This window comes from Ailuropoda melanoleuca, chromosome 8 (assembly GCF_002007445.2).
Source record: "Ailuropoda melanoleuca isolate Jingjing chromosome 8, ASM200744v2, whole genome shotgun sequence".
Classification (NCBI taxonomy): Eukaryota; Metazoa; Chordata; class Mammalia; order Carnivora; family Ursidae; genus Ailuropoda; species Ailuropoda melanoleuca.
In genome coordinates this window covers 85,242,134-85,259,965 of record NC_048225.1, presented here as the reverse complement: position 1 = coordinate 85,259,965, position 17,832 = coordinate 85,242,134, and the positions used below count along the sequence as shown (strand labels likewise).

Below are 17,832 nucleotides of genomic sequence, written 5' to 3'. Positions count from 1 at the left end.
TGCTTGTGTTCCCTCTCTCACTGGCTGTCTCTCTCTCTGTCAAATAAATAATAAAATCTTTTTTAAAAAATAAATAAATAAATAAAAATAAACTACAGAAAACTGAAACCAGTGAGATTTTTGCACGTGCTTACTATACGTGCATCTTAAGGTCCTCGCCATTACCTTTGGCATCAAGCTCCTGATGTGGACCCCAGAGCTCTGCATTCCTTTTTAAATTTATTTATTTATTTATTTATTTATTTATTTATTTAATCTCTATACCCACGTGGGGCTCGAACTTACAACCCCAAGATCAAGAGTCAGATGCTCCTCCGACTGAGCCAGCCAGGTGCCCCTGAGCTCTGCATTCTTGTTCCCAGGGATGGCAGACACATTTGCAGAATCACTTTTACTTACGACTAATCATCTTGTTAGTCTAGTATGCATGTGTATGAGTACTAGCCAAGCATCCCTGTTTTCATGTTTTGATAGTTCAATTGAGGCATTAATGGAAGTTAGTAACAATCCTGGAGTACCAGTGCCGGAAGGGAGCTCAGAGACCAGCCCGATGGTTTTAGAGAGGAGGAATCTGAGGTCTGGGCCTCACCTGCTAACAAACCGAGCTGCCTCCGTGAGGAGTCATGAACCACGTGAATTAAAATAGGGACACTTGGTCAACTGATTAAATAGTTATTGCCCTTCTGTTATTTGCAAGGCAATATATGTTAAAAACTCTGCCCTAAAAGTTTCCAAGGTGAACATCAAATCCTAAACATGCCATTTTTATGAGGTCTCTTGGAATTTCCTAGGGAAACTAATATACCTGTGGCTATCTGTATTAAGGAAAAGTTCAAAGCAGGCAGATGACAAACGCCCGCAGGTTAAGGCCACTTTGCTTAGGGAGAGCCAGCTCTCCCCATCTCAGAGGCTCTAGGGGCTGTCCCAGTATTACAGAGGGGGATTGTGATTTAAGATCACGGGAGTGACCGCTAGTCCTGAAGTGAAAATTAAATAATGTTTGTGATAGATCCTCTATTAAAGTTCAGAAGATTTGCATCCAAAGTGGCTCAAATAAAAAATGTTTTAGCACTTGAAGTAAATACATGGAGAATCTGGAAAAACTCAGGTATGCAGAAGTGGCTTTTCCGTCGAGCCAGAGAAGGAGAAGAGACTGTTTTAATATATTCTCATCATCCCAGGTTCTGGCCTGCCTTTCTAACCTGCAACAAGACAGCACCTGTTTCTGAAACAGGACATTTACTTCACTTGAATTATCATATAAAGGACAGGAAAAATTACGTGATGTATGTGAAAGTTGATTGCTGGTATCAGATAGTTTATCATTTTCCTTTTATATCAGAGCTGTTGTCATGGTGCTTCCAATGTTAAATATTGGTTTTACACACAGGGGAAAACGTTCAGGCCCCATTATCTGTCCTTGGAGGACTGGAGGGTTTGGGATCCCTTGGGCCATTCTCTGTGACCCCTGAAGGGTGAGGCAGAATGCTAAGGGGTATGTCAGGTGGGCTGCACCCCACACCTAGACATGCAGGGGTGAAGCTATTCCAGAGCCTGCCTTCCTTCCATGCCCAGCCACTGCCACAATTGAGCACTAGAAAGAGGCGCTATGTATGTGTCTCTAAGCCCAGCATCCTGAACCTCCTTGGACCACCTGCACCTGTTTGTTGCGTGGAAACTACTGTCATTAAGACCATGTTGCCACCAAGGCCATTCCTCCCCATGCCCTTCCCATCTGTGATTCTTCTCTGCTCTCCTTTCCCTTCTTATGTTTTGTCCCCAGCACCCATGTTGGTCTCACTAAGTATGCAGTTAAATAGCATTAGTCAAGCAAACACACAGGGCAAATGCTACGCAGATATGCTTCCTGACTCTCTCCCACATTCCAATGGGATTTCACTTCCAAAGAGGTGCATTGGCTGTCACCCCTGCACAGAGGGTTCAGGGGCGATGTCAAGTTCTTTGCCTACTTGCTGCCAGCCCATACCTAGCCAGTCAGCTGAATACCATGCTGATGATGACAGTCTTTGTAAAATACACATTTCCACATAATAACTTGGCTATATTTTCTTTTGACAGTTACACACAAACTTGAAATATGCCATGTAATGCTTGGCTATGCTTTTTTTTTTTTAATCACAAATGTGTATCTGAAGAAAAAAATTGGCACACACCTCCCAGTAACATCACTATAAATAATATGTGTACATTGAAAGAAATCGTATACCTTAAATCATAGGAACTGATGGACTATAATGAAACACACTTTTAGGAATTACTGTAATGGCATTTATCCTTAATATGACTTAAACTGTTCCAGTGGAAAAGTCAGCAATAAATAAATGTCTGCCTCAAAGTTTGGGGACTCAGCGTTTTTCATTTGAGGGAGCTAGGTTGAAGAAAACGTTGAAATATGCACTTAACTACTCTTTGTTTTTTAGCATGCACATCTCTGAAAGCCAACAAGAATTCTTCAGAATGCTGGATGAAAAAATTGAAAAGGTAAGAAGTAAAATAAATGAACCACTTGTCTCAAGGGAAATATGCTAACTGCCTCATGAGTTAAGGTAATAATATTCTGATTTCTGTGTTCCAAAGCTGTTCTTGCAAGGGGATGGGTAGAGAGTTAAAACAAAGTCTCCCCTCACACCAAAGAAAAAAGGGAAAAAAATAAAATGTGATTATGAGAATGTCTAACATGCTAGAGGTCCTAGGCTTGTTGATCTTTAATTAATGTGGGTAGGGACAACTAGAGACTAGTAAGGGCCTTTGCCTAGAGACAGAACCTTGCGATCACTGCACATCGTCTGCACCTGATACCCTGCTCTCACATCAGACTGCAAGCAAGAAGGCCGTCAGTGCCTGCCAAATCCTATGGAGTGTCCGCTCTGTGCTGACACTGCTCTCAGTGCCCTATGAACGTCGCATCCATGTTGCAGTCGATACCTACCGCAGGGAAATGGCTCAGAGACTGGCGTTATCTGCATTTTATAGACAAGGAAACTAAGGCTCAGAATACTTTAATAACTTACAAGGTTTGCAAGGCTAATAATGGTCAAGTTGGAATTCCAGCCCACATCTGCCTGACCCCAAAGCAGAATCGCCCAAGTTGCTTCTGTAGGACTTGTGTGGATTTTACATTGACAGGAAGATATGTGTGGAAATTGAACCCATACTTAGGATCTGAGAGTGCCATATGCTAATCAACTGAACGAAGTATGGAATATGGTAAGAATTAAAGGCTTACTTATATACTTGTAGAATTTAAACTCATCACTGCAGGGGGTGAATTTTAAATACTACAGTTATAAATCTGAGTATTACCATTTAAAAACCCTGTTCTGAAGAGGAGTAAAATTCTAAATTCGGAACATAGCACGACTATGATTAAGGCATCACGGGCCAGTTTTGCCTTTGAATAATTTTCCATTTTAATTTTTATTTATTTTTTACTTTTTGTGGCCCTTTTATCTGAGCATTCCTTCATGAATTCCTAAGTTATGATATATATCGCTCCATGGAAAATAGTGAAGGGCTTAATTTCATCACTATTTCATCAGCAGACCCCATTCTGAAGTGGAACTCCTTAAAGAATAGTTGTACAATCCTCTAACGCACCATTAAAGGACGAGCATATGTTGCCAATGTGGAAGCTAGAGATGGATGGTGAATTAGAATGGAACTTTAACCTAAAATAGTACTTGGCTACGCATAAATACTCCTTTGCATATAATTTATTTTATTTTATTTTATTTTTAAAGGAGGGGGGAGTGGAGGGCAGAGGGAGGGAGAGAATCTCAAGCAGGCTCCATGCCCAGCACAGAGCCCAACTCAGGGCTCGATCTCACGATCCTGAGATCATGACCTGAGCCAAAATCAAGAGTCAGATGCTTAACCAGCTCAGCCACCCAGGTGCCCCATTTTTTTTTTTAATTTTTAGTGAAATCCTGGCTTACATATGACTTTAGATTGAAAACTTCATCTAGGCATAATTACCAAGTTTCACATATTGGTTCAAAAGCTGTTCAACTTGCCAATAACATTTGTTTTAGTAAAGAGAGGCAAAAAAAAATAAATATTTTGTTCCCACCGTAATGGTGAAGACCTTTTCTTTCTCAGTTTGCTTGGATCTTTTTTCCTCCACTAGCTCTATGGCAATAAAAAGATCTTCTTAGTAGTCAGAGTTAGTCTGCAAAAACTGAAACCCAAATGGTAAGTTATCTTTTTATCCAAAAGTTACAAACCCTGACAAGGCATTTAAGATGATCTGATCCCTTCCTGGTGTGTTTCCATAATTGATATTCTACCTCCTTTTACTCAAAACTGGAATTCATTGTTCCCATCTGAAATCTGATTTCCCTTTTTCCTTTTGCATCCAAGGTATAGAGTATGATGTGTCTAACACAACAAAAGCAAAGTTTGTAACTTGATCATTTGTTGGATGGAACCTTCCCTGGACAAAGGAGTATTTGTAGATTCAACATAAACAGTATTCTCTCTATGGAATACATTTGTGTTCAAAGCACTATTACGTAATCTGTGACATGTACCCAGTTATAGATTTCTAGGGGAGTTTTCTATCCGGTCTGAACCAGGCTTTCCTGTTTCTTCCCTCTTATCTAAAGTTCATCTTTCTGAATACTGTGAACGTGCTATTCTATGTATTATTTAACCATTGAGCCTCCAAAATTAAAATGTTCCTTCTTAACATATGCATTTGACTTAATAGAATCTTCCCTATTTTATATAACCAAAATTGGAAGTTGGGTTCTTACAAATTATTTTCCTGACTTTCCACCATTGCTAAATACTTCTTTGGTCCCAGCTAGCATGAGGACAACCATAAATGCAACTCAGATCTATTCTTTAGGTTTTATAGACTTGGTTTTTAAAAGCCAAAAACAGGGGCACCTGGCTGGCACAGTCAGTTAAGCATCCAGCTCTCGGTTTCAGCTCAGGTCATGATCCCAGGGTCATGAGACCAAGCCCCACATTGGGCTCCACCCTGAGCACGGAGTTGGCTTCAGACTCTCTCTCCCTCTGCCCCTCCCCACTATGTACATTCTCTCTCTCTCTTTCTCGCAAATAAATAAATCTTTAAAAAACAAAAACACCTCAAGCACTTCATGCTGAAAATTAGGGTCTTTCTCAGAGGGCTTGAGTTTTGAGATTTAGTATCTCTCAGAAATGTCCAGGGATTCCTTTTTCTTCTTCAATTGATAAGAAGCAAAATTGACTGAATGTGCGGAGATTTGAACCTGCCCTTCCTTGATTCTTCCTTTATATTTATTGGATGTCTGTAGGACACGGTTTCAATTTACCCTTCAACTCTCGACACCAAAAGAAATCTCTGCTCTCTCTCAAGATAGATGTCAAAGTACCGTTCGTATAAAGAAACTATAGGACTGTTAGATGGTCTCATAGGTACAGTGGAACTTAAGTTTGGACTGCTCTAGTTCGCAGATGATCGTGGTACCCAGGTGCGGTGTACCTTCGCACCACAGCTGGACCAGCGTTTTCTAAGCAGTTAATGATGGCGAAGAAAAGCAAGTAGCAAAAATGCCTTTAAAAAACTTACCACTTATTCAGTACCAGATAGTTACTCAGGATAGAGAATAGGGAATTTGGGATACAAAATATGTAGGCAACAGTCCCTTGCCTTGAGGAGCTCAATTATAAAAGTGAGGTTTTTTTACAATGTAATCATTTTACTGATTGGAGTCCTTCCTCCATCACCCCCTTCTCCCCACGCCCTCCTGCCCTCCTGTCATCACTGAGCCAGGTCCCCCTGTACCGAACACATGCGTTTGTTGGGTCAAGCGTTGAAACTTGAGGTCCATTAACCAGGCAGTCAGGACAGCTTCCTGGACACTCGGTACCATTTCCACTGCGCCGGTGCCTAGAAGGCCAGTACACTGAGCTGCATCCGGGAGAGCTTTTGTCAGGAGAGCAGTGAGAGTTCCAGAGAGCTTTATAACCTCTATTTGATTTACTTCAGCATTTCTTCTGTGGAGAGTAAAAATCCTATGAAACAGTAGGCGTACCTCATTTACTTTTACCTCATTCTGTTTTCCTCGGATACTCTACCGTTATTCCACTGGAATCCGTAGTGGTTTTGCCTGACAACTCACAGACTCCTGAGCCTTATGGGGAGTGGTGACATTTGCCTAATTTTGCAACTTAAAGAAAATGACAGTTTACTGCAGAGCAAGATAATGATTTTAAATTCTAGTCTTTCACTGTATTTAGAGGAGAAAGACGATATCTAGATTATTAAAAGTCAGCCATAGAGGAGAATCTAAATAAAGTACGGAATACAGATCATCACATCAGATTTTAAGGTATGCTTTCTTCTGTGCGTTTGAGTTTACATGTTAGAAGCAAAATAGGTAAGTACATTTTGAAGTATCTGCAGTAATCATACCTTCTCCAGGCAAAAACAAGGATGTGTATTTTGCTTTACGAGGATGTTAGAAGAGCTGATGACTAAGGAGCCTTTTGCCCTCTCAAAGACAACTCTTTTTTTTTTTTTAAGATTTTATTTATTTATTTGTTTGAGAGAGAGAGAGAGAGGGAGAAGGAGTGGGGGGAGGGGCAGAGGGAGAAGCAAGCTCCCTGCTGAACAAGGAGCCCAACACGGCCATCATGGGGCTCAGTCCCAGAACCCTGAGATCGTGACCTGAACTAAAAGCAGACGCTGAACCGACTGGGCCACCCAGGTGCCCCAAGAGAACTCTTTAATATTAAATAAAGAATGTCTCATTACAATGCCATTTGCATCTGATTAGTTTTTCTCAAGCAAGGCTTTGTAAACTTTGTTAGGCCATAAGCATCTCTTTGGAACCTTATAAAAGTTATAGAGACTTTCCCTATAAAAATGCACATATCATACACACAAATTTCTTAAGTAAAATGTCAGGGTTTGATGATTCCCTGGAGCCCGTCCCTGGGCTCCAGGCCAAGAACCTGTGGATTTCTGTATGATCCATTTCATTGATGCGCTTTCCTCGGATCCAGGGCCTATCTGCACCCATGAACCTTACTAGCAATGGTCCATAGAGATCTCTGGTTTTAAAGACTAGGAAACTCCACACAGACCCATTCTTCTTCTTTTCTCACTGCCCTTCCTCCTTCTCAGAAGGAGCTGATCGTACCTCACCGAGGATGAGCGACCAGCCTACCCACTGTACCATCTCGCTTATTCCTGTGTGATCTTGAGACACTGCCACTGTTGACAGGAATTATTCGTGATAACCTTTTGAGGAAATGTAGGAGAAAGAGCAGCTCTGGATTAAAATCGGCTGATTTTAAAGGACATTTGTTCATCGATAGACCTGCACACCTATTTAAAAAAAAATCGCTTACACTTAGAAAATGTTTGCATTTCTGCAGTGGCCTGATGCCCTTGGCCCCAGAACTAACCTAAATGGTGAGAAAGAGCGTGTCTGCATTTATAAATGTATTTCAAGGGCTTGTCATCTTAATATTACATCAGCTCAGTCTGAACCGTGTCTTGAATCAATGTGTCCGAGATCAGAAGGTGTTTGCTGTTCACGTGGTGAAGAGCGTGACTAGCATGTCATCTCCGAGCCGGGATGTTTGGTTCTATGTATAGACTCTCCCTGGAGGGGCCTGTGTAACTTCAGAGTCGCTGCAGAATCAGATACAATGTGTGGCCGATGCAGCCGATGATGGGTTTTACTCTCTGGGCCTGTATTTGAAGGCCTCCTCGGTGCCCACTAGGGATGAGACACATGGGACTGTTGTATCAGATCCTAAGGAATGTTACACAGCCTGCCTGTGTGTGCAGAGGAAATCATAGGGTGTACCTCCCTTCTTGCTTTGCACTTTTAGTACCAGCCAAGGCCCTCAACAGCCCTCAGCACTGGCAGAGAGAGGCCCTTGCTGGCATGTATGTTTTGGAAGTGGGCTGGGCTGCCAGTATCATTTCATTTAACAGTTTCTTCTTCCACAGTAAGCATAGTATGGCCTTGCCTTTGCTCCTAACCAGACCCTTCCTTGGGTCCCCTTTCCCTCCATCCCTCTGCCTCACCTTCTCTCTCTCCTGTGTGTACCTTTCCTCATTCATCGGCCAAATTAAAGCTGTAATTAAAAGGGTAAGGATGTGACTCAGTCCTGCTTTGTTTTTTCTCCCTACTGAACAGTCCTGACGGTAACGTTGGTGTCGGAATCACTAGCAGAGCGCGTGCGCTGTGGGCAAAGATCCTAGGGTAGCTGATAGTGATCGACGGCACGGCCAAGGAAGAGAAAGCAGGCAACGAGCCTGAAAGAAATGAAACACTCAGTCTCTGCTCGCTTTCCCTTTTCTGGGCTTGATTTTCGGAGAATTCTTGAGGTACTATCAGCCGGGCTCTTTAGGGAGCCACAGAGGAGAAGAGTTCAGATTCCAGAACGATGTGGTACATGAATGCAAATAAGAGCCCCGGCATTTTTATGAATGAAGTGCGGCCGACCGCAGTGTGGGGCATCTTCAGTGAGTGCTGTCTTTTTGTCATGCGAGCAGTAGTTAGGCAAGGGAGGGCCGCCCCGGGTACCGCTCCGAGCAGAGAGACAGTGATGCTGGTGTGTGTCATTCCCTTGACTTGTTCCCATTCAGTGTCCCCTTCCTGGGCTCTTTCCCTTCCACTGCGTGGCCGTTCCGCTCTTTGCGTTTGACAGCCATGGGCATTGTCTTAGCCCTCTGACCCAAGATTAGTCTTCAGGCCTCATTTGTCTTTGTTTCTCCAGAACCTAGCACAGGGTCTGGGACAGAACAGACGCATAGCAAACTTGTTGAATGAGAGAATGGTACAAATAACAGCATGGGGCTCAGCAGAAGCATACAAAGGAAGGAGGTGTGGTCAGGCAGACCCCTCAGTAGACGTCTCAGCAAGATAGGAGGGGCCCTTCACAAAGAACAGCGCAACTGGTAGCGAGCAGGTCCAGTGCCAAGACCTACATTAATGAGGCCAAGGAAAGAGGGCGCACAGAGGAAGAGAAAGAGTCCATGCTTCCAACCCTGGGCCCAGATTTGAGAACCAGCTCTGCTTGGAGCTGTGTGACCCCAGGCTAACTGTTTGACCTTTCTGATCCTCTGGGTCCTCCTTGAAAATTTGCATAATAATACCAATTTGTCTGGGAAATCAGAGAATAATTCACCAAAGTTTAGCAGAGAGTTTAGTCTGTTGGACGTGCTTGAAGTTGTTTGTATCCTTATCATCAAGGCCATTTGTAGAGACTGGGGGGAGGTGGGTTTTGAGGGGGCTAGAACTGAAACTAAAAATGCAGAATTTAACAGCTTGAATTTTGCTCGAGCAAAAGTGCCTTCCTGTGGCGCAGATGTTTCCTTGTAGGCACGGTGTTAGAAGAGGGTTCTTTTCTAGTGTGCACTGACCTGCCTGCCTCCTGTGTGGTATAAACATGTTAAGGAATTAGATTCATGTGAACTTTTTTATTTTTATTATTTTTTTTTAAAGATTTTATTTATTTATTTGACAGAGATAGAGACAGCCAGCGAGAGGGAACACAAGCAGGGGGAGTGGGAGAGGAAGAAGCAGGCTCATAGCAGAGGAGCCTGATGTGGGGCTCGATCCCATAACGCCGGGATCACGCCCTGAGCCGAAGGCAGACGCTTAACCGCTGTGCCACCCAGGCGCCCCATGTGAACTTTTTTAAAGCCATTAAATAACCTTGCGCTAGCTTTTGAGCTGTGATTACAGAATGAGTCAGTGAGTCAGTGGCCTGGGGAGCTGGATCCCTATATAGATTTTTCGAGTTCGGAGGGTTCATTCTTTTTTAACTCTTGTAGGTTTTTTAAAACATGCTTTTATAAATAGCAATACCGACCTCAAAATGCTTGTGACAACAACACAAAGTTAGGAAAGGGGATCTCCCCAAAAATCATTAAAACGAACTGGGATGTGTTCTCTGGACCCAGAAATGAGCCAGTGGCGGAAGGTGCATAATTGAAAAGTTGGGTTCTTCCCTTTAGGGAACTGCTAATCTAGAAGCATAAAATTTCGAGTTGAGAGGAACTTTAGAGAATATCTTATCTGATTGCCCCCAACTCTGAAATTCCCACTAAGTGAATTCTCTGTAGCAAAGAGTAACATGTGCCCATTTGTATCATTTGGGAAGGAATTACAAAGCATATTATGTTCTGTACATTTCTTGGAAGTTTTATTCTGAGATAATCTTGTTATTAATGGATGCTTATTCCTCTCTTTGAAGTTCTATTGAGTGGAGACATACTCTGTTTCATTCCTAGAAAAAGCATTCTTGGAGCACATAATTCTAGATTGCCCCCATTTAATCCCATTTTCCTACATAGATTCAGAAGAGGAGTACCAAAATTCTTTAAACTCATATTCCCAAAATTGGTTGTTGAAGGTTCGGAGATAATTTAATCATATCCTGCTTCCCTTCTGGGTTCTTAACAAACTGAAAACTGACACAAGGAGCCAGGTGACTGTCATGGGTCAATGTCTCCCTTATTAACGAGCCTCATAATTCCCAAATGCAGGGCTTCTAGTGAACTAGTTTGGAATATATTTGCAACACTTAAAACATCGAAAAGATCTATAGCCGGAATATGTAAAGAAGTACTATTAATAAAAATCATTGATGAAATTTCTGGGTCTGTATCCTTGAAATTCTTTTACATCTGTACAATAAAGTTTACTGAAGCATTCTGTCTGATAGCAGGAAGAAAGAGTGAATGCACTGGAAGCAGCCTAAGTGTCTGCCTGTAGAGGACCGAGTAGATGGAACTGTAGGAAGCTACAGTGTAATATTATACAGCAGTTAAATGAATCGGGTATATTTATGGACTGTGTAGATCTGAAACCACAGTATTACGTGAATAGAGGACTATGCAGAATGATAAAAATGGTATGATACCATGCCAATTAAAAAATTTTAAAATGCCATACGCTGCTTAGAGATGGACGTTTCAGCAAGTATTTATGAAGTACCGGCTAAATACCATTCACTGATACACACACACGTGCACACACACACATACATGTGTGTATGCACACATTGGTATGGTGTATTTTTATGTGAAATATGTATAAATGGCATGTGTTTGTATCTGTTATATATTTAAACATTCATATACACATGAAGTATAGTTTATTTGATAAAGATATGAATATTAGAGTATCAAAAATGATCTGGAAGGCCACATACTAAACGCATGACCATTGTTGCTCTTGGGGATGGGGGAAGGGGACGGAGGACTGAGACAGCAATTTCATCAGGGAGGGCAGCAGCTAGAAGCAAATGTTACAAAATAGTACTGCTTCTTAGGTCCCCAAGTGATAGAAATACAGTGTTTGTTACATTCTTTCTACTTTTCTGTATCTTTTAAATTTCTCAAGATTAACAGAAGTCTATGAAAACAGGATGATGTTAATGACAAAATGTCTAGCGGGAAAAAGCAGGTTACGTAGTGGTCACGGGTCTCACTCACACTTTCCACTGCATCCCAGCATGTGCAGTTTGGTGGAAGACCAAAAAACACTAATATACAGGCACTGAGAAATGCTCTACGTCACCTGAAACGGTCCTGTTTTAGATTACCTTTGAAATCTCTATTCCCAAGGATTTTGATAGTCATGACCAGAGAGGTAGCTGACTTCTGTTCATTGTTGTTATTGGCCAGTTGGCCAAATATGTGACAATCCTTAATTTAATCAGTGTCCCATTAAGCTAAACAGTCCGCACCAATCCGGTCACTTCTATTTGCCCCAGCCTATCATGTGTCCTCTGGACCTCTTTCAGTTGTCATCCTTGCAGAGTGCTCATTCCCAGGAAATGTGTTGGGTTCGTCAGGCCACTGGGACCCCCAGGATCCATAATGAAGTCCCATGGACCCTGCTTTCCTTTCTCTCAGGGTGCAGCTTGGCCACTTTAGCCATATCTTGGCTGAGGAGGGAAGCCACACGGACATGTTCTGCCCATCCCTGGGCCCAGGACACCCACTCCTCATTGCCCTCGGGCCTTCTCCCCCCTCATATCTGGCTAATCCACTCTTCTCTGCCTTTTATAGACAGGGACGTCCCATCCGTAGCTGTGGTCCTCCTTCTGGCCATAGGGATGTGCTTTCTATCCTGAAAACAAAGAGAAAGGGAAGGGATGGTAAGCACTGATCCAGCAGACAAGATCACTCCTCTCTGTGGGGAGGAAGAAAAGATACCAACCTTTCACACTTTCTTCTCTCTAGTCGCTAGCTATGAGCAATAAGAGGGGGAAACCCAGCATCCTCCACTCTGTCCACATATGACTGGCTGGGTCAGTCACCATCCATAAGGCCTCAGGGGTGGGACAGGGGGTGGTGATGAGAAGGGCCTGCTGAGTTCCCTAACCCAGCAGGAGAGCTGTTTCCCATCTGACTCCTTCTGACTGTTCTCAGTTAAAAACTGTAAGGAAAGGAAGTGGGTACTTAGTCTCACCAAATCTCCAACCATGTTCAATGTACATTCTAGGGTATAAGCAATTAGTTCTGAACAAAGAGCTCAAAAGAGTTTGTCTGGAAGACACATCTTTGTCAAGAAGCATAGGGACTGAAATCCCAAACTTGGTAAAGCCATTGTCCTGAAGGAGGTGAACCCCAGAGAAGCCATGAGGCTTCATGTCCTAGAGGAAGTGAACCCTAGAGGAGACCCACCAGGCTTCATGTCCTAGAGGAAGTGAACCCTAGAGGAGACCCATGAAGCTTCATGTCTAGAGGAAGTGAACCCTAGAGGTGACACATGAGGCTTCATATCTAGAGGAAATGAATCCTAGAGGAGACACAATAGGCTTCATGTCCTAGAGGAAGTGAACCCTAGAGGGGACCCATGAGGCTCAATCTACCAAGTAGGTTGACCCGGCCTGGGGGTGAGGGGGTGGTATTTAAATCTTAACTCTTACACCTGAGAATAGACTAAGACAGCCCTTTGAATTAAGTCCATCAAATGGCCTGGAAATCTTCCACAAAGAATTCCATGAAAATTTATATTATATCTATTTATCATTAGAAGGAATTGGTTACAACAGGGAGAAATTTTATAAGATAACATTAAGTGAAAAAAAAAAAGTGTGTCTATCATAGGATTGAAACTATATAAAAATGACATATATATGGACAGAGATTTAAATGAAACTTGGAAACTCTCCAATTTATTGGGTAGATTGTAGGAAAATCTGATTTTGATTTCGATTGATGGTTTTCTTGTTTGTAAAATAAGAACAATTTTATAAAATGACATTTTAGAGGAGAACTCTGGCCCCATCTTGAGAGCAATGTCTCTGAAAATGGAAATTATCTCTGTGGCTTGAGCTTCTAGGAAGAAGGCCAAACCTTTGACAGCGTTAGCCTCTGAACCCACTGATGGTAATGCTGTTCTCTGGAACATGGGTGGGCAAACTATGTAGTCCATGAGCCAAATCTAGCTCACCAAACAAGAATGATCTTTATATGTTTCAATGGTTGAGAAAAGCAAAAAGCAGAATATATTTTCTGACATGTGAAAAATTACATGAAATACCAATTTTAGTGTCCACAAATAAAGTTTTATTGGAACACAGCCACGCTCATTCTTCTCCTTTAATCTATGGCTGCCTTCATGCTTCCAAGAGCAGAGCTGAGTTGCAACAGAGACCATATGGAATGCAAAGCCTGAAATATTTACTATTTGGCCCTTCACAGAGAAAGTTGCCAACTCCTGCCCTAGGACATCAGTTCACTACGGCCTAGAGATATGAACCTCCCCCTTTATCCTCATTCCTGCTCACCTTCTGGGGTTGGGGGGAGGGAAAGAGCATCATTGAAGTCATCTGAGTGCCAACGTCAGACAAAGCTTGAGAAATACGTGCCTTAAAGCTTCTAAAATACCTTCCCTCTTGTGTGTAGAATGAGGATTCGGGGATAATAAACACTTTATGGGGGGTTTAAAGCCCTTTAGTTAAGCTCTCTCCTGGAAGCGAAAAGCTCAGTATACTGGGACCGTTGTCGCTGCTGCTGTTATCATGGCGATTATGCCTCTGTCTGGTCAAAGAAACCGTCAGAGGCTGTCACACGCCTACTGCTCTTTACAAACGAGACCTTTTTCCAACTGAAATAATAACGCGTGCGTCTAATTAGAATAAAGCTCATTAGAAACAGAGATGGCCATTCATGCCTTGACTGATGTTTCTAATGAAGTGAGCCGGAGGAGGAGACTCAAACGGTGCAGCTAATTATTTTTGCATTTCTTTGGCATTTCCTCAAAACTGGTTAGAAATTGTTGTTGGACTGTCAGTGAAAATGCTGCCAGAGGACTGATGGAAGAGGCCCTGCCACTTCCAGCCCCAAGGAAGGGGTGGAGGGAGCCTGCTTCTGGCCTGCTGCCCTGCAGGGGGAGGTTGGGGAGGGGGAGGTTGGGGGGGACTTCATTCCACTTTTCCTCCCTTTTCCCGCCTCCCGCCTCCACATCATGGGTGTTCTGGATTCTAGCTCATCGTTCACAGATGCTCGAGCTGTGGCACGCAGCTCTTCTGCCCCTGCATTCCTGGTTCAGGGACAGAGCTTTTAAACATCCAGATTCCCATGGAAATTTGCATCCGAGGTTGCCTCTGGATGGTGATGCGTGGAGGAAAAGGTCAGGGGAATAAAAGTGTTAGGTGGGCAGAGCAAGGAGATGGCCTGTTAAATGTCTGCGCCAAAATACAGTCACAGCAGTTCTGTTTCCCTAATCGGGGTGCTCTTGGGCACCCTGAAAGCCACGAGGCAGGATAGAAGTCTATCCAGGAGGCAAAACTAAGTCAAGAAACTGAAACTCAGGATGCCCACCATTAAGAAGAGAGAGGAGGAAGATGAATCATTTCAAGGAAGAGACAGGAAGTAAGAGAATCAAAATAATGCACAGGCCAGAAGCTCACAGTGGTTCCTGGTGTCATCCAGAGAGGTAAAGGAGAGGAGGATGAATACTTCCGTTGGTCGGTCAGTCAGTCAGCAAACCTGCTTTATGACAAGCACAGCTCACAGTTCGAGACGGAAATAAGCCTCATTAAAACAAACTTCTACAAGGAGCCTCTGTTACAAAACTCAATGTTTGCTTTCTACAAACAAGTATTTAGTTATCTGGCCCCATTGCAGTACCTGTGAAGTTTCTTAATCAGAATTTTGTGACAACAGCAAAGACTGAGCTTAAGACTCCTGGCTGAATATTACAAAAAGAAAACCAGACTAGGAATGCAAACTGATACAGACACTGTGGAAACAGTATGGAGGTTCCTCAAAAAATTTAAAGTTAGAACTACCATATGATCTAGTAATCACACTACTGGATATCCACCCAAAGAATATGAAAACACACGCACACAAAAAAAAAGAGTACGAAAACACTAATTCGATATATACCCCTATATTTATTGTAGCATTATTTACAATAGCCAAGATATGTCTATGGACAGATGAGTGGACAAAGATGTGATGTGTATATATACACAATGGAATATTACTCAGCCATAAAAAAGAATGAAATCCTGCCATTTGCAACGACATGGATGGAGCTAGAGAGTGTTATGCTAAGTGAAATAAGTCAGTCAGAGAAAGACAAATACCATATGATTTCACTCGTATGTGGAATTTAGAAACAAAGCAAATGAACAAAGGAAAAAAAAGAGAGACAAACCCCAAAACAGACTGTTAACTATAGAGAACAAACAGATGGTCACCAGAGGGCAGGTGGGTGGGGGGATGGGTGAAATAGGTGTTGGGGATTAAGGAGTGCACTTTTTATGCTGAGCACTGAGTAATGTACAGAATTCCTGAATCACTCCATTGTATATCTGAAACTAATATAGCACTGTATGTTAACTATATTGGAGTTAAATTTAAAAAAAAAAGAAAAGTGACAGCTGGTGTTCCTATTATACTTGCATTAGATTGACACTTATAATTTAGCTGTCCAGATGCACACTTTTTAATCAAAATATAAAATTGCATTTGCCTTGTCCAAAAAGAGAACAAGAGAGAGAGGGAGAACAAGACATGATTCCTTATGTGGTTTACTTAAGTATTATTTATATAAATAAGAATGCTAAGTAGTGGACATGGGATTCTGATATCAGCTTTTCTCCCCCTCCTTGCGTTCCTGCTGCCCTCTGCTAAATTCCAGGCTGGCCCTGGGACCAAGCTGTGCCCCAGTCTCTGCTGATACTGGTGTTCAAAACTTACTCTTTATCAGCTCTGTTGTTGAAGAGGACCGCTTTTCCTAGTGCAATCCACAAAGTGTTGACAACTTGCTTCGCTTATTGAAGTCCCAAGACACTTCCTGAAAACATCATGTAACAGCCTCCATCCCTACACACACGCACACGCACACGCACACACGCACACAACACTGCCTCCCTCCAGACGCCTGAGTATTCATCACCATTGTGACGTGGGCCACACAAGGCTTCCAGTAAATACCAAAAAAGGATGAATGAGACACATCCTGCTGCCTAGAGTAAGGGAGGCAAACATTTTGGCTAAAATCACTATAAAGCGTGGTGGTGGGATGGAAGGAAAGAGACCGATTCTCCCTGAGCAACTGGGGGAAAGGTCACTTAAAGATATGATGTTGGAGCAACACTGTAAAGACTGAGTGGTCGCATAGAGACAGCTGGGGAAGGGGGTCTTCGAGAAGGGAACAATATGTGTGGAGGTGCAGGGGTGTCCGAGCGGGAGCTGCTGGGACCCAGGCCCATGATGGGTCCCGTCGTTTTGTTCATGTGTCTCTCTGGTCGCAGAGTGTGCGTGGGCCACACCTTAGTAACCATTCTTGTTCTTTGGGGTACTTGATGGAGGTTTTTTTCATGCCTAGTAAAAAGGCTGCAATGAAACTATCTGTACATACACTTCTAAGAACTTTATAAAGATATCGTTTACATGGCATAAAATTTGCTCTTTTTATATGTGCAGTGCGGTAATGTTTAGTAAATTTACCAAATGACACAACCATCACCGCCCTCCAGTGTTAGAACATTTTCATCACCTCCTGAAGGTCCCTCCTGCCTGCTTGCAGCCAGTCCTCATGCCCACTTCCAGCCCCAGGGAAACAGCGCATATATTTTTAAAAAACATATATTTGGGGGTTTATCTTTGAGATTTACTTCAGTGATTGCTATAATAGAGGGTATGAACATTTTTATGACTCATAGTAGGTATCACCAGGTTACCCTTCAAGCTGCTCATACCATATGACAGCACTGCCCGTAAGACAGAGGTACATTTCATTGTGTACCCTCAAGAATTGGGTGTCAGTATTTTTCAGTAATATCTAATTATTTGATTTGTATTTTTTGATGACTGGAGTAGACCGTTTTTCTATTTATGTGTTCACTGGTCTTACATCATTCTGAATGAGTTTCCCCTTTGTACCCTTCCATCTTACTGAGATCTTACTGTCCATTTTTTATTGGTATGAGCTTCTCCTATCACTCATTGACACATCGTATGCTACAGGTATTTTTCCCATTATGAAATTTGCCCTTTTATCTTATTATTTTTTACCCAGCAAAAGTTCGTTTTCACATGATCAAGTGTGTTCCTCTTTTTATCTTTTTTCTTGCGATCTTTTTCTCTAACTTTGTATAAGTTATTTCCCTCTTTCCCTGAGAACTGTTTCCCTCTCCAGAACTTTGACAGAAGTTCTGTTGTATTATTGTTAGGATTTAGCACGTCCGTTCTCTTGGAATCTGCCATTCTTGTTGATGCCCTGTGTTGATCCTGAATTCTTACCTCTCTTACGCTGTGTATCTGGGATATCTTATTCTGTGCAGGTGATGTTTTTGATGGGTCTGTTTTAATAAGATCATGGG

At 42.5% G+C, this 17,832-nt stretch overlaps 1 protein-coding gene across 1 annotated transcript in view; it reads left to right on the top strand.

Annotated features, from left to right (window-relative positions):
* The window catches only part of C8H1orf21 (chromosome 8 C1orf21 homolog), a 151,007-nt gene that overhangs the window by 119,095 nt on the left and 14,080 nt on the right, over nucleotides 1–17,832 (top strand). Inside the window, exon 4 of the mRNA XM_002920847.4 lies at nucleotides 2,442–2,502. Within this exon, the coding sequence (XP_002920893.1) occupies nucleotides 2,442–2,502 (61 nt within the window). The remainder of the gene's footprint in view (nucleotides 1–2,441; nucleotides 2,503–17,832) is intronic.